A 22020-nucleotide genomic window follows, 5' to 3' on the forward strand; every position below is an offset into this window, starting at 1 on the left:
GCCCTATTTAACAGCTTCATCAGTTTGATACATAAATGTGGGTGTCTCCCCTATTAAATTATTGTTAAGATTGCATGCTGACTAGTCAGCGTGTCTACTAATGGCACTCAACTAGACTAATGATTTTCATTAGTCTTCCCAAACATAGTTTTTGCCTCTTTTGCAGGGATCCAAGTCTTATTAATTAGGGCGGTCAGTCCTCACCCCCTCTGTAATTTGAACCAAGCAAGTAACTACATTAGTAATTAATTCTCTGTACTGCATATAGGAAAAATTGACCTAGAATGCATTGCTTCATCAACATCTTTTTTCCAGCAGATCAACAATTTTCACTTAGCAACACTTGGCTAATGTGCTTTATTTTGTAATTATTTTAGTGTTTGTTTACCATTACCTGAAATTTTCAAGAATATGGCGGTCCCACAACTGAAAAAAATGTCACACTGTAAGGGATGTTCCCCACTGTAAGGGATGTTTCCAATGGAAAACTACGTAGGGATCCATTCAATTTTGCTTCTGCATGACAATGGAGACGGCCGTATAACTTTGTGCGATTTTGACCATGAAGATTGGGAGAGAAAGCAATGGCGGGTGACGACAGTGGAGAGAGACTGGACAGCTGTCATGTGGACACGGGACTTGTTAGCGATGTGTATGCTTACTTTTTTATTTATTATGGACAGACAAATGAAAGAATCAGGCAACATGAACATGACGATAGCTATCAGATGTTTGCAGTGTTGTATAAAGTACCGGAAAATCACACTTAAGTAAAAGTACAGATACCCATTAAAAAATGACTTTGGTAGAAGTTCAAGTCACCGATTGAAATGCCATTCAAGTAAAAGTCTTAAAGTATCTAGTATTTATTGTACTTAAGTATGACAAGTAATGTACAACTAAATGTACTCAAGTATTGAAAGTAAAAGTACAAGTAAATGTTAATAATCAAAAATGGACTGATTTTTTTATATTACAAAGTTTATCTAGGCTTGTAAATGACTGGTAGTATTAGTCAAAATACTGAAAATTGTGCACATCACACAAAAAAACACTTCAGAAACAAGGTTTCAAAACCTAAACGAGAGTAGGCGACTCACTAGCTGTTCACAGGAAACACTTGCATCTGGCATAAAACCTGTGTCAATTCGACATGCAGATCCACCTTGGATTTGCTGTGGCAACCCAGAGTGCAAACAAGGGAGCAGCCAAAGGGACTTATTTATTTCTATATGTATTTATTTATTTTCAGTGTTACATGGTTTTTTTCTTTTCTGTTGTGTTTTGTTTCATTAGGTTATTTTTGTCTCTTTCTCTAAAATTGTAACATTATTACTTTATTGACTATTATTGTTTATTATGTAGACTATTATTATTGTTGCTATTATTAATATATGAATAAAAATAAATTTAAAAAAATTATTACAATTACAATTACAATTTGACACTTTTACGACAATGAACGCTAAGCCATTAATTATACAGAAAACAAATCAACACAAACATACTGATGCGAACAGCTTAATGCTAACTTTAACATTGAAAACGCCATAGACATGCTAACGTGTTAGCATCGGTCCCATTTTTAGGTTATAAAATACATCTGTCAACTGTTTCAGAAGACCATAACAGGTCAGTTTAACATAAAAATATTAAATATTACTCACAGACATATGCTCTTCAGGGTTTTAGTGGGGAAAAATTAGGATAAAGCGAAAGTAAACAATGAATCCACGAATCGTAGATCGAAGCACTGCTTCGATCTGTGAATCACTGCTTCGATTGGTTCAAGGTTCAAAGCAAAGCCACACTGCAGAAAAGTTGATTACAGACCTGCTGCAGGTCTGTAATCAATGTAGAGAAATGATCATTTTCCTGACAAACACCCCCCAAGTGTGCAACTGCAAAAAAGCCTCATGACAAATCAGCATGACTTTGTTGCAGTCACTAGTTGTCTCTGGGTGAAAACATGACTTTTTCGTGCGTGTGTGTGTGCGTGCGTGTGTGTGTGTGTGTGTGTGTGTGTGTGTGTGTGTGTGTGTGTGTGTGTGTGTGTGTGTGTGTGTGTGTGTGTGTGTGTGTGTTGTTTTTGCTTTGTGAATTTTATGCACACATATACAAGTAATTTATGTCACATACTGTTTTTATATACAACATTTTATACTTCTAATACATATATTCAATAAAACATATTTTTATTTATTTATTTTTGGCAAAAACTGCCTTCCTAAAGCCTGAGGGGTATTAGATGCCATGCATTTGTTATGCCATGAAATACAGTTGCATATGCATTTGAATGTCCTGCTCCATTTGGTTATCTACAAGTTTTGTAACTATCTGGTATAGACTAAATAATGATATGAAGAAGACTAAAGTCCAAGTGTGCTGCTCACATGCACAAACAGAAAGGCACTGATTGTACTGAAAACAACTCCCCCCACCCCACTCACCACCCACCCACCCAACAAAATAGTAAAATAAGTCAAAATCACTAAATAGAAGCAAGGTCAGACAGAAATCAGAGCGGTGGCACACAGACAGAAAACAGGAGGTGTGAAAACACAAATTTAGCAGAGTGGGTGAAGGAGATGGGAACAGGAAGTGTGAAGGAAAAAAACCTATGTCGGAAATGAGAACAGAAAGGCAGAAGTGCAGACGGTTTATGCTAAATATTGTCAAGACAGTAAGGTGGAGGTGTGCACGAGAGAATGAGAGAGTGTTCATCCAGTAGACAGATAATAAGGAGATAAAAGCCGTCTTAATTTGAATTTAAGAAAGTAACACAGTGGATACTGTCTGACTGCAGTTTGAAGATGGGGTGAGTAATTTCTAAATCTAACAAGTTGCATCTTGACCGAGAGTTGAGGTCTTTCAGATGTTTGAAATGTAGCTGCTGGTAGCTGCTGCATAATGTTTATCCTCGCAAGGTGCATTTTTCTTAGATAAAAATGTTCTTGCACGTAAATACTCAAGACAGCGTGGCTTCCTTGGTAAAGTGTAATATGGTGCTGTTATGAGTACACTTCCTGCTGCATCAGGACCGAGAGCAGGTGTTCTGCTTTTTTGACTTCTGTATGCATATCTATGTTCAATGTCCAAAAAAACAGAATCACTTGTTTTATAACAGTGGACAATCAAATATATATAATTTTTATTTTGATTAAGTCCACTGTTACAAAAGAAGCGATACTGTTTTTTTTTGTTGTTTTTTTTTTTACTTCTGTATGCATATCTATGCTCAAAAAAAACAGAATCACTTGTTTTATAACAGTGGACTTAATCAATATACTTAATCATATATATATATATATATATTAATATATATATATATATATATATATATATATATTAATATATATATATATATATATATATATATATATTAATATATATATATATACGAGGTCTCTTAGATAATAAACCGACCCTTTTATTTTTTTTTTAACTATATGGATTTGAATGACATGCGATTACACCAATCATGCTTGAACCCTCGTGCGCATGCGTGAGTTTTTTCACGCGTGTCGGTGACGTCATTTCCCTGTGGGCAGGCCTTGAGTGAGATGTGGTCCCGCCCTCTTGGCTGAATTCCTTTGTTTCACACGCTGCTCGAGACGGCGCGTGTTGCTTTATCAAAATTTTTTCTGGACCTGTGAGGAATATCCGAGTGGACACTATTCGAGAAATTAAGATGGTTTTCTGTGAAAAGTTTAACGGCTGATGAGAGATTATGGGGTGTTTCTGTCGGTGTAAGGACTTCCCACGGAGCGGGACGTCCTGCAGCGCTTCCAGGCGCCGTCGTCGGCCTGTTTCGAGCTGAAATCATCCTAATTTAAGGCTTAATTCACCCAGGACATCGTGAGAGAACAGAGAAGATTCAGAAGAGGCCGGCATGAGGAATTTATGCGGACATTCCACTGTTTAAGGACATTTTTTTAATGAAAGACGTGCGCGCAAATTCGCCGAGTCGTTTCCGTGACGACTCGGCAAATCTGTGTGCGCCGCGACAGGAAAAACACCTCCGTGTTGAAAACCATTTGTAGAATTCAGGCGGCTTTTAATGGCTTTCAACAAGTGAGTAACTGAGAAATTGTTTAACAGCTTGGGCATGTTCCAACTTGCCCGTTAAGATTTCCAACGGAGGTGTTTTTCCTGCCGCGACCCCCCGCGGTCGGGTCCAGCCCGACATGCGACTCTGCCCGCACGTTCTTTCATTACAAAATGACTGTTAACAATGGAATGTCCGAATAAACTCCTCATGCCGACTTCTTCTGAAAGTTCTCTGTTCTCTGACGACTTACTGCGTCAACAGAGCCTGAAATGTGGAAGTTTTCAACTTGAAACGGCGAGACGCTGCCGCCTCGAAGCGCAGATCGCCGTCAGGCGCCGTGGACCGTCCTTAAAGCGACACTACCAGACCAAAATCTCTCATCAGCCGTTAAATTTTTTACCGAAAACCAGCTGAATTTATTGAATGGTGTCCACTCAATTGTGCCTTACAGTTTTGAAAAAAATTTTATCAAACAAAGCAACAGTCTCTGAGCCATTCCTAAACAATGAAAAAAATCGACGAGCGGGTGGACGACTCCTCACTCAAAGACTGCCCACAGGCGAATGACGTAACAGACAGGCGTGAAAAAACTCTCACATGCCCACGAGGGTTCAAGCATGTCACACGTGATTCAAATCCATATGGTTTTTGAAAAAAATAATAAGGTCGGATACTTTTCTAATAGACCTCGTATATATATATATATACTCAGGATTCCGCACAAAATTCTGCTTGAAGTGGCTGTGGACATTTACACAAACAACCAAATTGTTGTGTGGGCCGCCAGAAGAGGATGTACTGCAGGCCCACCACCAAAGGGCGCCCTGCCTGAAGTGCGGGCTTCAGGCACGAGAGGGCGCTGCCGCCACGGACACAGCCGGGAGTGACAGCTGTCACTCATTAATTCCTGACAGCTGTCACACATTCTTCATCATCGCACTCCATAAAGACCAGACGTCATCTCCACCTCATCGCCGAGATATCATACTTCATTGGAGGTAATACTCTCAGCCTTTTTGTGAGATTTATAAATCTGTTATTGTGAGTGTTTGCAGGAGAACCGGTCGTTTTTGCGGAGGCTGTGCAAGACGGCGCTCCTTTTCATCTGAGACCGCTGCAACATATTGAGTGAGAGGTGGAGGTGGCATTCCCACCGCTGTTGTTACTGGGTGTACACACACCCACACTTGACTGTCTTTGTTCTTCGCCAGCAGTACCAGATCCGACAGTCGGGGACCGTGATCACCTGGGAATTCGGGACTTGGCGGCTCCAGTATTCACCAGGTTCTGTGGGGGCAGAAATTGTGTGGTTCCGGCTCTTCTCAGGACAGACGTCTTCTATCCTCGAGCCTGCCCACACGTCACCTTTGTAATTTGACTGTAATTATATTCTGAGATTGTCTGTATGTTCGTTGTGCACGTTTCACAACATTAAATTGTTACCTTTTGGCTCATCTATTGACCATTCATTTGCGCCCCCTGTTGTGAGTCCGTGTAACTACACTTTCACAACAGGATATCTCGGCCAGCGTCATGGACTCCGAGGGGCGTCACCCGGCTGTTGAACGACCAATGGGAGAGCAGGGAGCGCAGGCGTCTGCAGGAGGCATGATTGGTGAGCTACAGCACATTCTCACCGCCTTTACGGCTCGGTTGGACCAAATGACCGAACAAAACATCCTCCTGAACCGCAGGGTGGAGGCTCTCTCCACACAGATGGCGGCGAGCGCTCAGGGCGCTGCTGCAGCTCGTCCTCCTGCCGACCCTGTGAAGAATATGAACGTTCCAGTGGTGGTTCAACAACCCCTCCCACCATCCCCTGAAGCATACATAAGCCCTCCTGAGCCGTACGGAGGTTGTGTGGAGACGTGCGCAGACTTTCTTATGCAATGTTCGCTCGTCTTCGCACAACGTCCCGTCATGTACGCGTCAGATGCTAGTAAAATAGCTTATGTGATTGCTCTGCTTTGGGGTAAAGCACGCGCCTGGGCTACGGCGCTCTGGGAACAGAACTCACGGTTGTTATCAGCATACACTGGGTTTGTGGGGGAGTTCAGAACAGTGTTTGATCACCCTAACAGAGGAGAGACCGCTTCAAGCGTGCTGCTGTCAATGAGACAGGGACGCGAGAGCGCAGCCGCTTATGCAGTCAACATCCGCATCGCGGCTGCGAGGTCCGGCTGGAATAACGTTGCGCTCTGCACCGCCTTCATAAACGGACTGTCGTTGGTTCTGAAGGAGCAGCTGGTGGCTAAGGAGGAACCGCAGGATTTAGATGGGCTTATCGATCTCGTTATACGGTTAGACAATCGGTTGGAGGAACGCCGTCGGGAGCGAGGCGAAGGACGTGACCGGATACGCGTCGCCCCTCTCCCTTCCGGGTTCGAAAAGGCGCCGCCCTCCCCACGCTCCACAACCACAGCGCTCCATGGGGTAACAGCTCCCCCTGCTGACGTTGTTAGGGAAATGCACAGGGCCAAAATGAGGAGGCTGATCCGCGGGGAGTGTTTTCTCTGCAGCTCAAAGGAGCACATACAGAAAAACTGCCCCAAATGGCCAAAACGACAACACTCGCCCTTAGAGACTGGGCTAAGGGGGGGTCAAAACATTCAATTGAGACACACACAGATTGCCACACGACTCCCAGTCACAATCCTGAGCGGGGATTTAACCCTTCAAGCCCCAGCACTGGTGGACACGGGGTCAGAAGGGAATCTGCTAGACAGCAGATGGGCAAGGGAGGTAGGGCTCCCTCTGGTGGCGCTTCCTTCGCCATTACAGGTTCGGGCACTAGATGGCACCCTCCTCCCTTTACTCACACACAAGACACAACCAGTAACTCTGGCGGTGTCTGGAAACCATCGGGAGGAGATTGAGTTTTTTGTAACTCCTTCTACCTCCCGCGTGATTTTGGGCTTCCCATGGATGTTGAAGCACAATCCCCGGATTGACTGGCCGTCTGGGGTGGTGGTTCAGTGGAGCGAAAGCTGCCATCGGGTGTGTTTAGGATCCTCGGTTCCTCCCGGTTTACAGGCTAAGGAGGAGGTCAAAGTCCCTCCCAATCTGACGGCAGTGCCGGTTGAGTACCACGATCTTGCTGACGTCTTCAGCAAGGATCTGGCACTCACCCTTCCCCCGCACCGTCTGTACGATTGTGCCATTGATTTGGTTCCAGGCGCTGAGTTCCCGTCCAGCAGGCTGTACAACCTCTCACGACCTGAGCGCGAATCAATGGAGACCTACATCCGGGACTCATTAGCTGCCAGGCTGATCCGGAACTCCACCTCCCCGATGGGGGCAGGTTTCTTTTTTGTGGGCAAGAAAGATGGCGGACTCCGTCCATGCATTGATTACAGGGGGCTGAATGAGATTACGGTTCGCAATCGATACCCGTTGCCATTGTTGGATTCCGTGTTCACCCCCCTGCATGGAGCCAAAATCTTTACTAAGCTGGATCTTAGAAATGCGTATCACCTGGTTCGGATCCGGAAGGGAGACGAATGGAAGACGGCATTTAACACCCCGTTAGGTCACTTTGAGTACCTGGTCATGCCGTTCGGCCTCACCAACGCCCCCGCGACGTTCCAAGCCTTGGTTAACGACATCTTGCGGGACTTCCTGCACTGATTCGTCTTCGTATATCTGGACGATATTCTCATCTTTTCTCCGGATCCTGAGACCCATGTCCAGCATGTACGTCAGGTCCTGCAGCGGTTATTAGAGAACCGACTGTTTGTGAAGGGCGAGAAGTGCGAGTTTCACCGCACGTCTTTGTCCTTCCTGGGGTTTATCATCTCCTCTAACTCCGTCGCCCCTGATCCGGCCAAGGTTGCGGCGGTGAGAGATTGGCCCCAACCAACAAGCCGTAGGAAGCTGCAACAGTTCCTCGGCGTCGCTAATTTCTATAGGAGGTTCATTAAGGGCTACAGTCAGGTAGTTAGCCCCCTGACAGCCCTGACCTCTCCAAAAGTCCCCTTCACCTGGTCGGATCAGTGCGAAGCCGCGTTCAAGGAGTTGAAACGACGGTTCTCTACTGCGCCAGTTTTGGTGCAGCCCGACCATAGCCGCCAGTTCGTGGTTGAAGTGGACGCCTCTGACTCAGGGATAGGAGCCGTGCTGTCCCAGAGCGGAGAGACCGATAAGGTTCTTCACCCGTGTGCCTACTTTTCACGCAGGTTGACCCCGGCTGAACGGAACTATGACGTCGGCAATCGAGAACTCCTTGCGGTGAAAGAGGCTCTTGAGGAGTGGAGACACCTGTTGGAGGGAGCGTCTGTGCCGTTCACGGTTTTCACTGACCATCGGAACCTGGAGTATATCAGGACCGCCAAGCGGCTGAACCCCAGGCAAGCCCGCTGGTCACTGTTCTTCGGGCGTTTTGACTTCCGGATCACCTATCGCCCCGGGACCAAGAACCAGAGGTCGGATGCCTTGTCTTGGGTACACGAAGAGGAGGTCAAAACTGCACTGTCGGATCCACCGGAGCCCATCCTGCCGGAGTCCACTATCGTGGCCACCCTCACCTGGGACGTGGAGAAGATCGTCTGGGAGGCCCTGGCACGGAGCCCGGACCCAGGTACAGGTCCGAAGAACTGTTTATACGTCCCACCAGAGGCCAGAACTGCAGTCTTGGACTTCTGTCACGGTTCCAAGCTCTCCTCTCATCCAGGGGTGCGAAGGACCGTGGCAGTTGTCCGGCAGCGCTTCTGGTGGGCGTCTATGGAGGCCGACGTCCGGGAGTATATCCAGGCCTGCACCACCTGTGCCAGGGGCAAGGCTGACCACAGGAAGGCCCAAGGACTACTCCAACCGCTTCCTGTGCCTCATCGCCCCTGGTCCCACATCGGCCTGGATTTCGTCACGGGCCTCCCGCCGTCCCAGGGCAACACCACCATCTTCACGATAGTGGACCGATTCTCCAAGGTGGCCCACTTCGTGGCCCTCCCGAAGCTCCCAACAGCCCAGGAGACAGCAGACCTCCTGGTCCACCATGTTGTCCGTCTGCATGGGATACCCACCGACATCGTCTCAGATCGTTGTCCCCAGTTCTCCTCACACGTCTGGAGGAGCTTCTGCAGGGAACTGGGGGCCACCGTGAGCCTCTCGTCCGGGTACCATCCACAGACGAACGGACAGGCACAGCGGGCCAACCAGGAACTGGAACAGACCCTCCGCTGCGTCACATCCGCGCACCCGACGGCCTGGAGTAACCATCTGGCCTGGATCGAGTATGCGCATAACAGCCAGGTGTCTTCCGCCACCGGCCTCTCCCCATTTGAGGTGTGTTTGGGGTGTCAGCCCCCGTTGTTCCCCGTGGTGGAGGGAGAGGTCGGTGTGCCCTCGGTCCAGGCCCACCTGCGGAAGTGCCGTCGGGTGTGGCGCTCCGCCCGTTCTACCTTGTTGAAGTCCCGGACGAGGGCGAAGACCCATGCAGACCGCCGGCGATCCCCGGCCCCTGCTTACCAGCCCGGGCAGGAGGTGTGGCTGTCCACGAAGGACATCCCCCTCCAAGTGGACTCCCCCAAGTTGAAGGACCGGTACATTGGACCTTTCAAGATCCTCAAAATCGTCAGTCCTGCCGCAGTGAAGCTCCGACTCCCAGCTTCACTGCGGATCCACCCGGTTTTTCATGTGTCCAGACTCAAGCCTCACCACACCTCACCCCTCTGTGCTCCCGGTCCGGCGCCGCCTCCTGCCCGGATTATTGACGGGGAGCCGGCTTGGACAGTGCGCCGGCTCCTGGACGTCCGTCGAATGGGCCGGGGGTTCCAGTACTTGGTGGACTGGGAAGGGTATGGACCCGAAGAACGCTCCTGGGTGAAGAGGAGCTTCATCCTGGACCCGGCCCTCCTGGCGGATTTCTACCGCAGACACCCGGACAAGCCTGGTCGGGCGCCAGGAGGCGCCCGTTGAGGGGGGGGTCCTGTTGTGTGGGCCACCAGAAGAGGATGTACTGCTGGCCCACCACCAAAGGGCGCCCTGCCTGAAGTGCAGGCTTCAGGCACGAGAGGGCGCTGCCGCCACGGACACAGCCGGGAGTGACAGCTGTCACTCATTAATTCCTGACAGCTGTCACACATTCTTCATCATCGCACTCCATAAAGACCAGACGTCATCTCCACCTCATCGCCGAGATATCATACTTCATTGGAGGTAATACTCTCAGCCTTTTTGTGAGATTTATAAATCTGTTATTGTGAGTGTTTGCAGGAGAACCGGTCGTTTTTGCGGAGGCTGTGCAAGACGGCGCTCCTTTTCATCTGAGACCGATGCAACATATTGAGTGAGAGGTGGAGGTGGCATTCCCACCGCTGTTGTTACTGGGTGTACACACACCCACACTTGACTGTCTTTGTTCTTCACCAGCAGTACCAGATCCGACAGTCGGAGACGGTGATCACCTGGGAATTCGGGACTTGGCGGCTCCAGTATTCACCAGGTTCTGTGGGGGCGGAAATCATGTGGTTCCGGCTCTTCTCAGGACAGACGTCTTCTATCCTCGAGCCTGCCCACACGTCACCTTTGTAATTTGACTGTAATTATATTCTGAGATTGTCTGTATGTTCGTTGTGCACGTTTCACAACATTAAATTGTTACCTTTTGGCTCATCTATTGACCGTTCATTTGCGCCCCCTGTTGTGGGTCCGTGTCACTACACTTTCACAACACAAATATTATATTTGTCTTGCCACCCATTTCAATAAAATGTCTGGTTTCCTCACAAACCAAGAATTAATCACCTGTCTGTGTCTGTTTTTTTTTTTTCACCGTCCTTTTGTCATTTATTAATGAATGTGTTAAATGTGTTCCTTGTCAGCTGATGTCTGACGCAGCAAAATACAAAAACGTGACATGATGTAATGTGCATGGTCAGTTTTCAGTGTTAATCACATGGACAATAATTTAATCCACTGAAACATTTTGCACAGTGTTTAATATTAAAGCAGAAAACTCTGGCTTGACATCATCACAAAACATTGTGAAAACTCATTGGGCCTCATTCACGAACCATTTTTAAGAACAAATTTGTTCCTAAGTCCTGCTTACGAAGTTTCTACAAAGATTGTGGCATTCATTAATGTTTTCCTATCCCCTAGGAACACTCCGGAGTACTCTTATGCACATTTCAGTGCCGACGTTGTCACATTGGTTGCATTGTCTGCTTATGTGAAGGTCTTTAAAATACAAAACTGCAGTGATATGTCTGTGATCTGTTCGTTATTTTGTATTACGTTTTATTAATGTGCACAGTATTTTTTTAGAATAAAATAAATGTGCACTGTAAAAAATCCATTGTCTTCACTAATTGTGAGTTGAAACAAAACTTATCTTTAAAGTGAGTCAACTCACATTTTCAAGGCAGCTGGTGAACTTCAGTTTTTACAGTGTACCAGCCCTTTAACATTCACTGATTAATCTATATTATCTGTTTTTTACTTTTTTGGTATTTGTTGTTATGAGTGTATATATATATATATATATATATATATATATATATATATATATATATATATATATATATATATATATATATATATGTATGTATATATATAGTTGTTGTTCATTCGGCTGCTCCCGGGTTTGTTCGGGGTCCCAACAGCAGATACAGCCAGATCCGCATTGGTAACTGGCACACGTTTTACGCCGGATGCCCTTCCTGACGCAACTTTATCAATGAAGATAAAGGAATGGATTTTGAACTGGATGGATATGAATTTAATTGTGTAAACAGAAAAAATAAGAGTGGAGGAGGAGTGGCTGTGTATGTGGATAAGAACATGGATTATAAAATAGTAGACAATACGACAACTGTGATTGATAACTTATTAGAATGTATAACTATTGAAATATGTGAAGAAAAAAGCAAAAATGTATTAGTCAGCTGTATATATAGAGCACCAGGATCTAGTATTGAAACATTCACTGACTGTATGGGAAAAATGTTCTCAAAAACTAATCAAAAAACTGTGTTCATTTGTGGTGACTTAAATATTGATCTGCTCAATCCAAATAAGCATAAAATAACAGATGAATTTATCAGTATAATGTACAGTATGAGTTTATATCCAAAAATCACCAGGCCAAGCAGAATTACATCCCATAGTGCTACCTTAATTGATAATATATTCAGCAATGATATTGAGAATAACACTGTGAGTGGATTATTAATCAATGACATTAGTGATCATCTACCAGTTTTCATCGTTTATAATAGAAACCATCGGCGGAATCAGCCAGAGGAGAAAATAAAATACAGGCGAGTGCGGACAGAGGAAAACATGAACACACTAAAGAAAGATTTACAGGAGCAAAACTGGGAAAAGGTATACAGTGAAAGTGATGTTGATAGTGCATATGAAACTTTTTTACAAATATTTACATCATTATATGATAAAAATTGTCCAATTAAACAAGACTACAGGAAACAAAAAATCCAAGCTCGACCATGGATGACGAAAGGGTTACGAAATGCATGTAATAAGAAAAATACACTGTATAGAGAATTCATAAAACTAAAGACTAAAGAGGCAGAAAATAGATATAAGAAATACAAAAATAGATTAACTAATATTATACGGGTATGTAGGAAGGAATATTATAGTAACATATTATATAATAACAAAAACAATATTAAAGGAATATGGGATATATTAAATAGCATTATCAAAAATGGTAATAAAAAACAGAGTTACCCTCAGTATTTCATTGATAATAATGTCAAGAAGGAAAATAAGGATGAGGTAGTCAACGGTTTTAATAATTTTTTTGTAAATATTGGACCAAGCTTGGCAGAAAAAATTCCCGATTCCCAACCTGAGGATTGGGATAATAATCTCATAGAAAGAAATCCCTGTTCAATGTTCCTCACAGCAGTGGATGGAAATGAAATTATAGACATTGTGAATAATTGTAAATATAAAACATCTACTGATTTAAATGAAATTGATATGGTGGTGGTAAAACAGGTCATTGAATGGATTGTAGAACCATTAACATACATCTGTAACTTATCATTTCAAACCGGTAAATTTCCCAATCAAATGAAAATAGCTAAGGTTGTGCCGCTGTATAAGACTGGGGATAGACACCACTTCACAAATTATAGACCTGTTTCTTTGCTTCCACAATTTTCCAAATTATTAGAAAAGTTATTCAATAATAGATTAGACAAATTCATAAATAAACATAAATTACTTACTGATAGTCAATATGGATTCAGAGCACATAGTTCAACATCACTTGCATTAATAGAATCAGTTGAGGAGATTACAAACGCCATAGACCACAAATTACATTCAGTTGGAATATTTATAGACCTTAAAAAGGCTTTTGATACAATTAATCATGACATATTAATCAATAAACTTGAACAGTATGGGATTAGGGGGTTGGTGTTGCACTGGGTGAGAAGCTACTTAAGTAACAGAAAACAGTTTGTGAAGTTGGGGGAATATACATCATCATGCTTGGACAATGCTTGTGGCGTCCCACAGGGGTCAGTATTGGGTCCAAAACTGTTTCTAATTTATATAAATGATATTGTCAATGTTTCCAAAATATTAAAATTAGTATTATTTGCAGATGACACAAGCATTTTTTGTTCAGGGGGGGATTTGCAGGAGTTACTGAGGAGGATCAGTATAGAAATGGGAAAATTGAAAATATGGTTTGACAGAAACAAATTATCATTAAACTTAAGTAAAACAAAATACATGTTATTTGGCTATTGTAATACAGACATACAGGTTCAGTTACAAGTCGAGGGGGTAGATATTGAAAGGGTACATGAAAATAAGTTTCTGGGGGTGATAATAGATGATAAGATAAACTGGAAGACTCATATAAAACATGTACAAAGTAAACTGTCAAGAAGCATTTCAGTTCTAAACAAAGCGAAACATATTCTGGACCACAACTCACATTCTTTACTGCTCACTGGTTTTACCATATTTACAGTACTGTGCAGAGGTATGGGGTAATACTTATAAAGGTACAACACAATCACTATCAGTAATGCAGAAAAGAGCTATAAGAATTATTCATAATACTGGCTATAGAGATCATACAAATCCACTATTTTTACAATCCAAATTCTTAAAATTCACAGACTTGGTTCATTTTCAAACAGTACAAATTGTGTATAAAGCAATAAACAATTTACTTCCAGCAAATATTAAAAATATGTTTTTTAACAGATCAGGGGATTACAGTCTGAGGGGGAAATTTAATTTAAAGCATCAGTGGGCACGAACAACATTAAAAGGTTTCTGTATTTCTGTCTGTGGGGTGAGGATGTGGAACAGATTGGGAGTGGGGCTCAAGCAATGTCCAAGCATGAACCAGTTCAAACAGCGGTACAAAAATATGGTTTTTTCTGGGTATAGGGAGGAGGAAAGGTAATGAGGGTTAGGGTGTTTTTGTTTTTTGCTTCGGCTTGTAAATATATAGTATTTTGTATGTAAGTAGGTATGTGTAGGTGTATATTTATGTTTGTGTATATATATATATGTGTATATATGTGTATGTGTATATATATGTGTATATATGTATATGTGTATATATGTGTATGTATATGTGTATGTATGTTGATGTGTGTATGTATATATGTATGTGTATGTGTATATATATGTATATATATATATTGATATCGGTTTAGGTGTGTAGGAATCTATGTGTATATGTGGCAAAGGGTATTACTGGTTGTGGGGAAGAAGGGGTAGGGATAAATAAGCTGATGCTTCACCCTACCCCTTTTCGGACATGTTGGGTACACAGTAGGAACTTTTTTGTTGTTGTCTTTACTGATCTATCTTGTAATTGTTGTTGTATCAAATGTTCGAAATAAACAGTTTTCATTCATTCATTCATTCATTCATTCATTCATTCATTCATTCATTTCATTCATTCATTCAACTACAGTGTTACCTGGATAAACACACACAGTCGCCGGTGTTCCAAAGAGGTCTCCCATCCAAGTACTAACCAGATCCTGCTCTGCTTAGCTTCTGAGACCTGACGGGTCTCAGGCTGACACAGAGCAGACGGCTGAATATATATATATATATATATATATATATATATATATATAGATATAGATATATATAGATATAGATATCTATATATATCTTAATGATAAAAGGGGTGGGTGTTCATAAGCGTTTGTTTCTGCCTATACCCTTTCGGCAACACAAAACAGAGAAAATGTTTATGAGTTTTTTGTTCTATGAGACTTTTTAAGTATGTATGTGTGCCGAATAAACTCATTCATTCAACATTAATCAAAAGTGGAGTAGCAGCCGCACAGGGAGAGGATGGAAGTGTTGCTTCAGGGCCCAGGTCTGTATCCAGACTCAGCCGATGCTACTTCTAAAACGTAGGGTGGCGGAAAATTGAATATAAAATGATTTATCAAGAGCTGTGCAGGGCAGTAAGTCAGACTCGTTTCCGGTGTGGGTTGGCCTCCACTAGGGCTGCACCTTGTCACCAATCCTGTTTGTGATATTCATTTACAGGATATCGAGGCATAGTCGGGGGGAGGAGGGTTTCCACTTTGGTGGGCTCAGGGTCTCATCACTGCTTTTTGCCGATGATGTGGTCCTGTTGGCTTCATCAGCATGTGACCTCCAACACTCACTGGATCGGTTCGCAGATGAATGTTACACGAATGGGATGAGGATCAGCACCTCTAAATCTGAGGCCATGGTTCTCAGCAAGAAACCGATGGATTGCCTACTCTGGGTAGGCAATGTGGTCTTGCCCCCAAGTGAAGGAGTTCAAGTACCTCCGGGTCTTGTTCGCGAGTGAGGCGACAGTAGAGTGTGACATTAGCTGGAGAATCGGCGCAGCAGGGGCGGTATTGAATTCGCTCTACCGTACTGTTGTGACAAAATGAGAGCTGAGCCAAAAGGCATAGCTCTCCATCTACTGGTCAATGTTCATTTATTCTTACTCTCACCTGTGGTCATGAGGGTTGGGTCATGAGCCAAAGGAACTAGATCGCAAGTACAAGCAGCCAAAATGGGGCTTCCTTAGGAGGGTGGCTGGTGTCTCCCTTTGAGATAAGGTGAGATGTTCGGTCATCAGTGGGGAGCTCGGAGTAGAGCTTCTGCTCCTTTACATTGAAAGGAGCCAGCTGAGGTGGTTCGGGTATCTGGTAAGGATGCCTAATGGATGCCTCCCTAGGGAGGTGTTCCAGGCAAGTCAATCTGGGAGGACACCCCGGGGAAGACCCAGGACATGGTGGAGAGATTTTATCTCCACACTGGTCTTGAATGCCTTGGGATCCCCCCAGTCAGAGGTGGTCAATGTGGCCCAGGAAAGGAAAGTCTGGGGTCCTCTGCTGGAGCTGTTGCCCCCGTGACCCAATCCCAGATAAGCGGTTGAAGATGAGTGATGATTTAGATTTTTCCCATAACCTACCCTAGAGTGCTGTCTCCTCGATGATAGCCCCGATGTGCTGGTACAACTCGGACAGTTTTTTGGATGTCTGCTGTTCCCCCTCCAGTCCGCTGCATCTCCCGTCAGGATTTTAAGATGGTTTTTTGGTGTCTGATTTTAAATCAAACCATTTCTTTTTCCCTGATTTCCTGCATTAAGTTGGTACCCAAGTTGCAATATATGTCCTATATGGATAGACTTGCCAGACTCTAACTACTGTAGAAGATAGACGCACTAGAGGTGATTTAATTGAAATGTACAAAATCTCACATGGACATGAAAGTAATAAAATTTTCTTTGAAATGAGAAGATATGCAGATCTTAGAGGCCATGGGCTGAGCCTTGAGGTTGAAAGGTCGAGAATGAATATAAGGAAAACAGTTTTTCAGCAATAGAGCGACTATGTTGTGGAATAGTTTGCCTTGGTATGTGGTTTCCTCACCTAGTATGGATGCTTTTAAGCGAAATTATGATTTGGATTGTTGTAACACCACTAGGTTTTAATGTATCTTTTTCCATTTTTCTTTTTTATGATGTGTCAATATATACAAATTTGTATGCTTTCTTTTTTTGCATAATAAAATTAATTCTGAATTAGAATTATGCAGCATTACCTCTTCCTCTGAACTGTCGCAGTTCTTTTTTCCTCTTTGCCTGCAGTGCTGATATTGAGTTTCTTTTTGCTTTTGGAATTTTGTTTCCTCTTTATGAAATCTGCATCTGGCCATGGCACTGTAGTTCCATGCCCTTATATGGGCATTAATGGGCTGTTACTTATGCTAATAATATGTTAATTAGGCTCACCAGGGATGCACTTTCACTTCAGCAGGAGATGGGATTCATTAACTTAAGAGCACAGCTGCGACCAATTCTGTGGTTTAAGAACATGTTAATGACTCTGATGTAGAGTTTTCTTACAATGTAAGAAAGAACCTTCTTATGGACAGCTTAAGAAGGAATCTAAGAAAAGTCTTAAGAAGATATTGGTGAAGAGGCCCATTGTTTTTTGGTTTTTACAATATGCTGGGGGTCAAGGAATGAATTTGTTTTAGGTGGCCGTTTCATAAATTTTAATTAAAAAATAATTTAAACTTGGGTGGGCATTTAACCAACTTTCTGTGTGGCACTTTTTCGTTTATGCAGCAAAAAAAAAACGACAGCACCGCACTCGTAGAGCGCAAACCTCCATAAACACTAGTTTCCAATTCCACAAAATTTTATCTTGAAATAATTTTCAAGGTCAAAGTCCTGTTAGAAGTGGCTTTTCATAAGCTAAATTGTGATCAAATGTCAGGAGTATGTATTTAGTCCATGCACTGGAATCATAGTTTTTTGTGGTGTCATCAAGGGATTTATATATATACTCAACAAAAATATAAACGCAACACTTTTGGTTTTGCTCCCATTTTGTATGAGATGAACTCAAAGATCTAAAACTTTTTCCACATTGGGTCGCGGGGGCAGCAGCTCAAGCAAAGCCGCCCAGACCTCCTCTGGGGGAACCCCAAGGCGTTCCCAAGCCAGCCGAGAGATGTAGTCCCTCCAGCATGTCCTGGGTCTTCCCCGGGGCCTCCTCCCAGTGGGACGTGCCCGGAACACCTCTCCAGCGAGGCGTCCAGGGGGCATCCGGAAAAGATGCCCGAGCCACCTCAACTGACTCCTTTCGACGTGGAGGAGCAGCGGCTCAACTCCGAGCTCCTCCCGAGTGAGGAGATATAGCGGCCGAGATATATATATTCAATTTCGGAATTCTTTTTCAGATAATTTTCACAGACCATTGGTTATCTCTGCAATGCACAATTTGTCATTGCTTTTTGGCACTTGGTTCCATGTGATAACTGGAAGACAGACAAACAGCCATAAAACTAGAACCTCCATCCAATTTTGGTGGTGTAGGTGAATCCATAACAGAAACACGAGCATGACTGAGACACTTTTGATTGCCATATAATGCAAAATGTACACCAAATATGTTTTTCAATATTAAATTCAAATGTCCACAAAATCCACAATCCGTATCATATCTGAATCAAATTTTGTCAGGCAGTAATGGGTGCCAGTCAACACCTCACTCTGAGAGTGAGGTGTTGAGTGATATGAGAGTGATGGGGGAATGTCTGATTAAGATATAATCAGACATTCCCATGGGATTTTCAATGTTAAATTTAAATGGTGATCAACCTTTGTCAGTCAATAAAGGATACCATCCTATGTAACGCTTTCAAGTATGAAAGAAATTCAATCTTTTTTGACAGAGTTGTGAATTTTTGAAAATTCAGTCATTGTTAAAGAATAGGAATTTTACTAATTTTCCAAGATTTTTTCTGACTGACTTTGACATTTGACCTATGATGTTGAAAATTTAATCAGTTCTTGCCTATCAGGATATAAATCCTCTGTAATAAAAAAAAAAACCCTTTGGGTTTCAGGCTCTTCACAAACAAACAAACAAACAGGGACAAAAGCACAGCCTCCGCCCAACTTCGTAGGCGGTAGGTAAAAAAAAAAAGTGACATGACAAGCACTGTCAGTTTTCAATGTTAACCATGCAGACAATAATTTACTTCACTGACACATTTTGCACAGTTTATATTAAAACAGAAAATTCTGGCATTAACTGAAGCTTCAAAATAGTTCCTACCTGTTTAAATCCAGGTGTACTCTCATAATTACGAGATCAGGATCTTGTAATTACGAGAAATGATTGGGTGTCTTAATTGTTTTAAATATATATATATATATATATATATATATATATATATATATATATATCCCTCAGTAAAGAAGCGGACTGAGGTTAGCCGATGATAACACACTCTAATCAAACACAAAGTGTGGATTTTCCCTAATGTGCTCCAGGATGAATGTCCAGGGAGAAGCATGGGGCATCTCACCAAAATAACATGTCTTGCTGCCCTCCAAACTTCCAGCTTTCACTCACACAGCCCCACTGACCACTGAGGGAAGAAAAGGGGCTCACTCCCAGCCGGGCACATGCCAGTCTGGGTGCCCCATGCCACACCTTGCTGGAGGTGTTTCATTCATCCAGGAACATCTTAGGGGAAAATCCATACTTTGTGTGTGCGTGGTGTACGATCACAATGCAATGTCGCTGGTTACAAATTGGCCGATTTTCAATTATGACTTGGGAATTCTCACGCTTGTCTTTACTGAGGGATTAGAAGTACAGAAGCCTATTGTACTGAAGCAATTACAAAAAACTTATAATTATGAAATCCTGAACTCGTAACTACGAGATCTCTTCTCGTAATTACGAGATCAGCGGCCTAATTTTTTTATCCAGTGAATGCAATATGCTTCCATACAGTTGACTCTCCAGTTAAATAATTCCTTTGATGGTGTCCCTACTTACCAAGATAAAAAAAAAAACAACAAAACAACATAATTTTCCAGTCAGCCTCTTTATGAAAACAGTGGAACATCCAGTCTGACTGTCAACATACCGTTTTCCACGTGTTCCTGTCCAGAAATGCTGCGTGTACGAAAGATCTCCATCTAAACTCCCCTTAAGTTCTGAACATACACAAAACCTTCTGACAAACTTTGTTGACATCAGCTAACAAAGGTGTGTGCTCTCACATGCACTGTCAACTGTGGGACCTTATATGTAGACAGGTGTGTGCCTTTCTAAATCATGTCCAATCAACACAATTTACCCCAGGTGGACTCCAGTTAAACTGTAGAAACATCTCAAGGATGATCAGTGGAAACAGGATGGACCTGAGCTCAATTTTAAGCTTCATGGCAAAGGGTGTGAGTACTCATGTACATGTGATTTCTTCATTATTGTTGTTTTATTATTATTTTTAATAAATTTGCAAAGATATAAAAAAGAAGCTTTTTCACATTGCTATTATGGGGTATTGTGTGTAGAGGGAAACAATGAATTTTGGAATAAGGCTGTAACGTAACAAAATGTGTGGGTACATATACATATTATATATATATGTGTGTGTGTGTGTGTGTGTGTGTGTGTGTGTGTGTGTGTGTGTGTGTGTGTGTGTGTGTGTGTGTGTGTGTGTGTGTGTGTGCAGGGGGGGGTGGGTGGGTGTGTGTGGGTGTGTGGGTATCCACATAGTGTAACTCTGCCATAGCACCAGCATATACCTAGCTGAGGAATGCTTATGCATAGCTTGTAAAGAATGGCATTGCACATGGCATGAAATTATATTGTCAAAAAGAGAACTAACACATTAATAATGCACTCTCTAGCATTTTGCTATTTCACTCCAGTTCAGTGGCATAACTCCAGTGTGACTGTGCCAATTAATGCATAAATGATGCATGATGTTGACATTATGAATTAACATCGCGTTTCATTTCACCTGAACCTGAAAAGTTCTTACAAATGGCATTTGGAGAATTTGAGCTATAATAATTTTCTGTAATATGTAAATAACTTTTTCTAGATTCAAAATGTTTATCATTAACTATTGGAGTAGCAGCCCAAGACTAAACAGCAGAAAAAAATAGCAGCCAGACTTCGACTCTACGCTGAAAGGAAAGTACCCCAGACAGGAAGTGGTCTGAAAACCTGCCAAATTAATGGAACCTTTTTTTTCTCTACACCTCCATTATGAGCAGTGTTATGAGCGAATTGCAAACTAACAATGTAGGTTTTAGGCTCCAGTCTATGAGCTTGTGCAAGTTGCTGGTGCATTAATTTGCTTCGGCAGTTATAATCTTCAAATCAGATTTTGTTCTAAAAAAAACCTCTAGACACCCACCAGATATGTTAAGATGGCATATTGCTGTGGAAAGCGAAAGGTGGCACATACTAAAGCGATCATAGCTTTATTTCTGCGTCAAAATGATTTATGTTGTTTGATTAATTACAGTGATCAGACAAAGCGAACAGGAGTACTCTGGAATCTGGCTATTTCAAAACCAAAGCATGCCACATGGAAGTTTGAGATGGAGATCTGTCTTAACACCACGTATTTCCTGTTTAGGGGGAATTACTACAGGCAGATTCATGGCTGTGCAATGGGGTCTCCAGTATCCCCCATTGTGGCCAATCTGTACATGGAGCGAGTGGAGAAGACAGCCTTGACGTCTTTCACGGGCATCTCTCCCAGTCACTGGTTCAGATATGTTGATGACACATGGGTTAAAATCAAGCAACAGGAGGTTGAGGACTTTACAGAACACATCAACTCGGTGGACACCAATATCAAGTTCACACGTGAGGATGCCAGAAACAACCATTTAGCCTTCTTGGACTGTGATGTTACGATTGGAGAGAACAGGCAGCTCCAGACAGGGGTTTACAGAAAACCAACTCACACTGACCAATATCTGCTCTTTGGCTCAAACCACCCCCTTGAACACAAGCTCGGGGTGATCAGGACGCTTCAACACAGAGCCCTACAGGTGCCCACAACTGCAGAGGGAAGGGCTAAAGAACAACAACTTGTCTGGAAAGCCCTCACAGTATGTGGGTACCCACAATGGTCCCTGGACAAAGTGCAGAAGTCCCAGAGAACAAAGAGACCAGATAGACAGGAGA

The 22020-nt window shown here is 43.0% G+C and overlaps 1 protein-coding gene across 3 annotated transcripts in view; it reads left to right on the plus strand.

Annotated features, from left to right (window-relative positions):
• Window positions 1–22020, plus strand: part of LOC117517688 (vasodilator-stimulated phosphoprotein-like) — an 82991-nt gene that overhangs the window by 30204 nt on the left and 30767 nt on the right. The window contains exon 1 of one of the 3 annotated variants that reach the window (XM_034178805.1): window positions 2625–2818. The exons of the other annotated variants lie outside the window; for them this stretch is intronic. Coding sequence (XP_034034696.1) covers window positions 2814–2818 — 5 coding nt within the window. The 5' untranslated portion in view covers window positions 2625–2813. Of the gene's footprint in view, window positions 1–2624; window positions 2819–22020 lie in introns of those variants that run through there. 3 annotated transcript variants of the gene reach the window in all.

This window comes from Thalassophryne amazonica, chromosome 9 (genome assembly GCF_902500255.1).
Source record: "Thalassophryne amazonica chromosome 9, fThaAma1.1, whole genome shotgun sequence".
NCBI classification, from domain to species: Eukaryota; Metazoa; Chordata; class Actinopteri; order Batrachoidiformes; family Batrachoididae; genus Thalassophryne; species Thalassophryne amazonica.